This window comes from Gadus macrocephalus, chromosome 20 (genome assembly GCF_031168955.1).
Source record: "Gadus macrocephalus chromosome 20, ASM3116895v1".
Classification (NCBI taxonomy): domain Eukaryota; kingdom Metazoa; phylum Chordata; class Actinopteri; order Gadiformes; family Gadidae; genus Gadus; species Gadus macrocephalus.
Window position 1 is genome coordinate 14,909,395 of NC_082401.1, and position 8,073 is coordinate 14,917,467.

Here is an 8,073-nt window from a genome sequence, read left to right on the forward strand (position 1 = left end):
GCTATGGAGGGCAATAAGGAGGGGACAGCACTTAAATTCCAGGGATTGTTGAAAGCTTGTTAGTTCGGTTTGGTCTGTGAAACAAACGACTCCGCCAGCGCACTGTGCTTCTGGAGCCGGTTTGAGCTCTGTATCTCACAGGACATTCCGGTAGAAACCGGCACGCTACATTTTATGGACAGGTAGCATTTTCATTCCGTCATAAACGTGTTATTTGTGATTTAATGACATGATACAGCAGAAACCTTCAGTGAACCACGGTCCTATCAGAATTGCAACTTCAGTAGTACACATTCAACTTGTTCTTGAGGAAAATGATACACTGAACACACCAGGTACAAGGCCCCAAAGGTAAAGATAGAGAGAGATTCACTTTATTAATCAGAAGGGAGCCTGCCATGCATACATTATAACGATTATTTCAACTTTTAACTAGAAGAAAGAAGTTATTTTATTATTTTTCCTTTTTCTGCCCTAGATACGACTACCATTTGATTTGACCCTACCAGAAGATTCCAGTATGATTTGTTCAGTGGAGAATGAAGCACGTTGCAGTTATCACATTAGTCCCATTAAAGGTTATAATGGCTGGTTAGCAGTTGTATAGTGTGTTAATCTTGTGAAGATCCAGTAGACTTGGTCCATCTCGCTGGCCAATGGGAATGTAAGGATTCGGCTTAGGGACGATAGTAGGACCACCATCTCCAGAGAAAGCATATCTATTTGAAAAACAGAGACACCAAATATGTGTTACAGTCCAGAGACCCATAAACTTGAGAGGACCTGTGTCCCTTATGCCCAATGGAGTGGCTCACCTTCCATAATGCATGACCGAGCTGTAGTCATATGCAGTGTTCAGGTTGTTCGTTGCTTGTTTCTGGAAGTTATGAATGCGGTCTGTGAAGACAGACACACACACAGGCACACACAAACAGGCACACACACGCAGGCACACACACACACGCAGGCACACACACACACACAGGCACACACACCCACACACAGGCACACACACACACACACACACACACACACAACCACACAGGTACACACACACACACACACACACACACACACACACAGACATCCACACAGGCGCACAGACAGAAAGACACACAAAAACATACAGTAATTTACCAATAAACCAGAGGTCTGAATTTGGTTGCCTAGCAACATGCGGACGCTACGATGAGGCCAGAGCGGAGCGGGGACCTGGCAGGATGTTCTTCCACATGATGGTGACGTAACGGTCCCGGTCCGAGCGGGACTGCTCGTGCACAAACCCGAGCGCGTGCATGAGCTCATGGGACGCCACCCCGGACCACATGCACCCGGGGGACTGCAGGGAGAGCACCTGGCTGCCTCCGGTCTGGCCCAGGTAGGACCAGCACCTGATGGGGGGCGAGGACGAGACGGCGCGGGTGAGGTTCACCTCACAGAGCGGCGGTTTAAGCCCTCTTTTAAAGGTCCCCCCGACACGCCACCAGGTGCGAGCGGGATGAGCCGTCACGAGCCGTTTTGAAAATGTGCAGCTTCTGACATCACAGGTGGGCGTGTCTACCTTGATTTGTGTTGGATAGTCGCACATCTAGGTGGACACGCCCACTTGTGATAAGGGGCCTATTTTCAAAACGGCTTGTAACGGCTCATCACACCTGGTGGTATATTGTGTCCCCTTTAAGGCGCATATGCCCAAACCAGCACATGATAGTAAACAGATATTATATAGTCATAGATACTTACCCATATCGAGGCTGAATATCAAGGAAGCTTCCTTCATGCGTCCGTGGAACAAATTTGACACACGTGTCTACGGAGATGTCCTGCATGCCGGTTTCTATGGTGATTCTGTCCATATTGTCTGCAAGGAGAAACAAATACAAAGTTATGAATCATCATGTTAAGCTTCATCTACATCAACACAGCCTCAAATTGAAGTCACTGTGACATACATGTACATTTACATGTACATTTACATTCAGGGTCATGTAGCAGACGCTTTTATCCAAAGCGACACATTAAGTACATTTGTCCGAAGAAAGAGAAACAATATAGCGCTGTCGGTACAGTAAGGATCTTCACAGTGTCAAGCACTAACAATTTGTATAATAGATGTTGTTTGTCTTTTCAAATAATATGGTTGTAGTCCATTCCTGGCCTTAAATTCATATGAAAAATGTTTTCTTTTAGAAAGCGATGACTATAAAAATAGACCTCGGTAATACCCAGTGTGTCCCAGGTTAATCCAGTCCCAACATACATACCGTAGAGGGGAGAGACGATGTATGGAACGTAAACAAATCCGTCGACGGATTTGGGCCACAGGCAGGCGTTGCCGGGACAGGTGATGGCGCTCCTCATGTATGAGTTGGCGATGTCCCCCTCTCTAAAACTCATTCCTCTGGGAGGCCGCAGCCCTGGGGAGTGGTACACATCATCTATTCACTGCTAGGCCATCCAGGACAGCGACTCGTAACAGTAGGCAAGCTGTAAAACAAGTCCCCTGGCGAGAAGGGCTGGGCGATTTGGCCTAAAAGTAAAATCTCCGATTTTTTCAAACCAAACCCGATTGTCGATTTTTAATTGATTTTTTTCTTTAAGTGAAAAGAAAATATATTTTTTAAGGTTTGATGTTATTTGAAGAATAACAATGATTAACAAAAGAAAAATATAAATAGCACACATCTCCCGCTCTGCTGCGTGTCACAGTTTAAGATGTTGGAATAAATGTAATGTGCTGCTGCTTTTGGTTGCCACAGACTTTAAGCAAACCCTACACACTCACTTTTTTCAGTGCATGCTGCCATGTTGATATTTAACCTTGATGTGATCACTGCTAGTGCACCTAACACCTGGCCTCATGAGAGTCTGCCAGCTGTAGACAAATCCTTTCCGGAGAGGGCTACAGCAGATGTAGCTCTGCAGGTGCATCTAACAAGTTGGCTCATGAGAGTCTGCAAGCTGTAGACAAGTGCCCTGGAGAGGGGTACAGCTCATGTAGTCACTGCTAGTACACCTAGTAACTGCTAGGGTGTGTGTCTCCTACTGCTAGTAACACGTGGGCTCAAGAGAGTCTGCAAGCTGTAGACAAGTCAGATTGTGCCCTAGCGCGTTGGGTCACAATCTGACTTTCAAGAGAACTGAATACCACAAATTAGTACCACAAAAGTACTTACTGTTATTGGCTTGCAATATCTTGTCCATTGCATTCATGTAGTCCATTTCCGAATATTCCCCTATCCAATGAAAGGGAGGAAGGTAATTTTGAGGGAAAAATGCATTTGCAATTGATCATTGAAAATACACACACTTTAATAGTGTCATTATATTCATTACCCTAGTGTGTGTGTGTGTGTGTGTGTGTGTGTGTGTGTGTGTGTGTGTGTGTGTGTGTGTGTGTGTGTGTGTGTGTGTGTGTGTGTGCGTGCGTGCGTGCGTGCGTGCGTGCGTGCGTGCGTGCGTGCGTGCGTGCGTGAGTGCATTTCTGTGTGTGTCTGTGTGGGTGTGTGATACTAAACATACTCGCCTGAGGTACCCACCTGTATATTTTCTTTTCAGTCTCACCTTCGCCTCTTGGACTGCAGTGGTGGCGTTCTGTAATCAAAAGGTCAGCGGTCATATGTTTCAGCTTCAGATTCAGGCAATCACGCAACCTAGTGTGTACAAAGAAACCGTCTCTGACCTTAATAGGCAGTGCTTCAGAAAGGGTCAAGGTTCCAACCCATACGGCCAACAGGATCATTGTGGAGGACATTGCAGGTTCACACTGTCTAACAGGCTGCGTCCGGCCTCGCGCTTCTGGACACTGGAGCTGAATAAACTCTGCATCCCTTCCCAGCCGTCTATATAGCCCGCCTCGCCTCCCGTCCTCAGTACTGATTGGTTCCATGCCTCCAGGTAAATCACAATTAGGACCCCTTACTTGACCTGTCTGTAATCAACACAAGTTCACTGCTGATCCACACCAGGTGCTGACCCCTGGATTGGTCACTTCAGCACTTTCAGAAGAGGAAAACACGTACACAAGGGTTTGTGCTTGGATTAGCCGTAGCGTAGCAAGTTGCCATTGAGTGAATAATGGCTGGGGTGAGAGACCCACCAATTTGGGGCCGACTTAGCAGCCAACCTGTCATTTGGTTTCACTATCAGCCATGATAACAATCATTTTGCCATATATACTCAGTGAAAACCCTAGCATTCCCACATTATCATGTTTATTTCAATCAAAGGGGGCAATTTCACGGCTGATGACTGTGGACAGTGTCCATTGCATTGGGACAGTCAAATAAATGTATTTGAATGATATTTTATCTTGCAACATGATTATAAACTTAATTTAATCTTTTGTTGAGAATGTTTAGAAACACTTTTATATCCTGTACATTATCTTGTGAAATCTAACCATTTCAACATTCATATAGAGTCTCAACTTCTAACATGTAATAGGGCCTGTAGATTTATATATATATTAGACATATTGTGACAATTGATTCAGTTTATTTTTCTCTGACCAAGTTACTCAATAACTTACTCAATAACATTTACTCAGTTACTATTCCTTCTCTGTATACCTGAAAATGAAGCCTAGATTCTAAAAGAAAAACTGCCGAACGTATGCTTACGCAAACGAAACTGCCTGCAGCTGCTGAAACCATTTTTTCAAAGGACTCCAACAACACAGTTTTATGGATGAAGGAATGAGGAAAATCGGAATTATTTGAATTCATATTTATTGAAAATGTCGCATGATTTAACTTTCTTATAGGCATTTTTCCCAGGCTCAATCGCATTCTGGTGGTCAATCATCCAAATCAGCTAAAAGAGAAGAAACAAAAAGAGCATTTTTACAACCATACAAATGCATCGTTAACCAATTAGCAGGGAACTATTCGACATTCGTACTGTACGTCTACCTCGGCCCAGAAGAATAAAGATGTAAAAAGTCCACTTTCTGAATCGGCTGTAATTGTGTACATTTTGCCCACTAGGCGGCGCCACAGACTGCACGATTAAGGCTTTTCATACTCCAATGAGGATAAAGTGTTCAAGTTCCTGTTGACCAAACGAGCGGTTTTGCACCCAGAACCAAAAGTTTGAAAGATATCTCTAAAAAAAAAGTAACAAAACTCGAAGCCTAACTATTAGTTTGATCAACCTAATGGGACAGCCAAACCCTCAATTGTGAGCAGTCAGTCTACTAATTGCATCACGTTTTAACAGGTAGGCTAAGTGTTTGGCGGGCCAGCTTCCAGTTTCTTCAAATAAAATATGCTATTGCTAGGAGCTGTTTTTCTTTATACTCAGTTGAATAATTTCCTGCATATTAATGTTTTTTCTTAAGTTGCGTTTGATACCCACCACACTTGTAAAGGCGGTTGATTTTCATCTTGTCGATGTGGCTTGGGGCCGAGCCCATCCCCAGCCGAACGTTGGGGTCTTTGGGCATAATTGTCGGCTGACCGACTTCAGAATAAGCGTACCTATAACAAAAGATGTGAATATACAGTAAATACCAGAGATAGATACATCAAACCCCATAACAATTATGTGTGTATATTCAAATATATGTAGTTTCTGTCTGAAAAAAACATGTTTGCCAACCCAAAAGGTTACTGCAAAACGATGTTCATCAATCTTACTTACCTTCCAAAGTGCATGATTGAGCCGTAGTCATAGGGCAGATCCATGTTGTCTGTCTTGAATTTTTCAAAGTTCCTCAAACGGTCTGCGAACAAAATGTAAATCATGTGTTATTGTCCAAATAAATTGTATCGCTTGTCACCAGCCACTTAACATTCACACACCTACACACACCTACACACACACACACACACACACACACACACACACACACACACACACACACACACACACACACACACAATTCCATTTTATTTGTATATCCCTTAATCACAGGTACAATCTCAAAGGGCTTAACAAGCCGTATATTTACAACACCATTCCCCCTCCGAGCTCTTGTTCCTTTACCTCTGTAGATATTCGGCCACATGATGGTGACGTATTTGTCTCTGTCCACGCGGGACTGCTCATGCACGAAGCCCATAGAGTGCATGAGCTCGTGGGAGGTCACTCCGGTCCGCATGCAGTGAGGGCTCTGCAGCGACAGGGTCTGCCGACCTCCGCGGACTCCCAGGTAGGACCAGCACCTGACACACGCCGACCACACAGTAAGGACAGAGACTCGGTGGCTACAGGTCAAGCCAAAGTCCATTTCATTTGTGTAGCCCTTAATCAAAGTTACAGTCTCCAAGGGCTTTACAAGGCTGTGTGTTTTTGAGAGGGTCGTTTCTGGTATTGCTGTCTTCGGGATGAGAGATTATGTCTTAGATGTAACTGCTCTTTTAAATTAGTGTATGCTATCTCATTAAGGACGATTGTACGATGCCATGTTTGTATTCGATAGCAACAGAGTTGCATTCGGGACAGGGTTGACTAATTTCTGAAAAGAGGATTTTTGTGAATGAGCATTTGATAACTCTCACCCTGACTTGGACTGAATGTCCAGGTAGTCTCTCTGGTGTGTCCGCGGAACGAAGCGCACACAGGTGCCCTTCTCTATGTTCTCCATCCCCTTCTTGATGACCTTTGTCTCTGCTTCGGCTGCTCAGACACACACGCACACGCACAGACACACACACACAAGCACACGTTTCGAGCACAATGCCTTCAAATAACAACGCACAGTTCAGCATCACAATCCCAAAAGTGGGTCTTTGAACTTCAAAAGTGGGTCAGGCTGTAAGGAGCCTCATCGCATTTGAATGAGTAGAGCGCCACACACTCAGAGTCAAAGCGTCAAGACTCACTGTACTGCGGTGCGATGCGGTAGGCGATGTACACGTGTCCGTCCACAGACTTGGCCCACTGGCAGCTCTTGGCGAAGCAGGTCTTGGACCTGCGGCCCGTTGACACGGCGATGTCACCCTCGCGGAGGCTAGTGCTGCTGTCGATTATGCGGGACGCTGAGGAGAGAGAGAGAGAGCGGAGGATACCCCCGGATGTTAAATAGAGGAGAAAGAGAAGGCTTTTTAATCACGCGTTAATGGTCCGATCAGCACTCGCCTTGAACTTCGTTGGCTTTGATGATTTCGTCCATCGGTGCCAGGTCGCTTGGCATGACAGCTTTGCGCTCGTCTGAGGAACAAGACTTAAAGTCAGTCCCTGAGAAATCAGAAATGAAACGACACTATGACCGGTAATGAAACCGCCACCCACCTGTGAAGGCTCTCGGACTCCATTTTGGGTTGTACACGAAATACTACAGAGAAGACACACACAGGAAAGGCTTGTCATAATGCTACTGAACGCAGTGAAACAGCGGTCCCCGGTTCCTCAAACACAGGAAAAAGCTTGTCCTAATGCTACGGGACACATTGAAGCGGCCGGTCCCGGCCCCAAGGCATATTTACCTGAGCTTGTGTCGCCGGCAGCAGCAGGGAAAGCACCACGTACAGCTTGATAATGTGAGCCATCGCTGTGAGTCAGGAGGGCACAGTGCTACCATTACCTGCCTCCAGCGCTTAGCTTTATATGCGTTGCGCAGCGTTCCAGCTTGGGAAAATACCTATGATTACCTTGGTGAAATGACAGCGTTTCTCTGATTCGCTTAAGGGGGGAACTTAATCCCCTTATTAGTTACGTTCTTTCACAAACAACAACAGCAACAGGCGGATAATGGGATGCCTCAATGTCTGTAATAACAGTCCGCCGTTCAGTGAGTCGCTGTGAAATTAATGTTTGAGTGTTCATGAGCATGGAATGATTCAGGACGTGTATTGTTGTTGGTATTATTTTCCTTCTGGCAGTACTCTCTATCGGACATACGTAAGGTCAGGTATGGTATGAACTGGCACAGCAGGTAATTTATTAAAACCGGTATGGTACGAACTGGTGCAGCAGGAAATCGATTAAATTGGTATAGAAGGAAATTATTTGATGTAGTAGAACATTTGTACCTGGATAAAAATTCTACCGCCCGAACAGGGACTTGAACCCTGGACCCTCAGATTAAAAGTCTGATGCTCTACCGACTGAGCTATCCGGGCTCTGCCG

At 45.3% G+C, this 8,073-nt stretch overlaps 2 protein-coding genes, 1 long non-coding RNA gene and 1 other non-coding gene across 4 annotated transcripts; all 4 read right to left on the minus strand.

Moving 5' to 3' along the window:
• Window positions 1-327: 327 nt before the first annotated feature.
• hce2l1 (high choriolytic enzyme 2-like 1) lies at window positions 328-3,800 on the minus strand. The gene is made up of 8 exons (XM_060039554.1): window positions 3,683-3,800; window positions 3,540-3,594; window positions 3,177-3,236; window positions 2,265-2,417; window positions 1,744-1,861; window positions 1,213-1,391; window positions 816-897; window positions 328-719 (listed from the first exon to the last, which is right to left on the minus strand). The coding sequence occupies exons 1-8, from the start codon at window positions 3,752-3,754 to the stop codon at window positions 593-595; spliced, it is 846 nt and encodes a 281-aa protein (XP_059895537.1). The 5' UTR covers window positions 3,755-3,800; the 3' UTR covers window positions 328-592.
• Window positions 3,801-4,717: 917 nt separating this feature from the next.
• On the minus strand, window positions 4,718-7,023 carry hce2l2 (high choriolytic enzyme 2-like 2; the record flags this gene model as incomplete). The annotated part of the gene is made up of 6 exons (XM_060039468.1): window positions 4,718-4,815; window positions 5,359-5,480; window positions 5,644-5,725; window positions 5,989-6,167; window positions 6,504-6,621; window positions 6,828-7,023. Coding segments are annotated over 6 exons (714 nt in total), but the record flags the coding sequence as incomplete, so codon positions are not given.
• Window positions 7,024-7,083: 60 nt separating this feature from the next.
• On the minus strand, window positions 7,084-8,051 carry LOC132448360 (uncharacterized). The gene is made up of 3 exons (XR_009523350.1): window positions 7,431-8,051; window positions 7,237-7,279; window positions 7,084-7,155 (listed from the first exon to the last, which is right to left on the minus strand). It is a non-coding gene; the product is annotated as an uncharacterized LOC132448360 (long non-coding RNA).
• Window positions 7,994-8,066, minus strand: trnak-uuu (transfer RNA lysine (anticodon UUU)). Its single transcript has one exon. It is a non-coding gene; the product is annotated as a tRNA-Lys (tRNA).
• Between the last annotated feature and the right edge of the window lie 7 nt (window positions 8,067-8,073).

Excerpts from the sequence above, each read along its gene's own strand:
- hce2l1 (XM_060039554.1), bottom strand. The coding sequence starts at position 3,754 with ATGTCCTCCACAATGATCCTGTTGGCCGTATGGGTTGGAACCTTGACC. Across the intron at positions 2,418-3,176 it reads GATATTGCAAGCCAATAACA|GGCTGCGGCCTCCCAGAGGA; the intron begins GTAAGTACTTTT and ends ACCACTCCCCAG. Across the intron at positions 1,862-2,264 it reads CATCGTCTCTCCCCTCTACG|ACAATATGGACAGAATCACC; the intron begins GTATGTATGTTG and ends TTCTCCTTGCAG.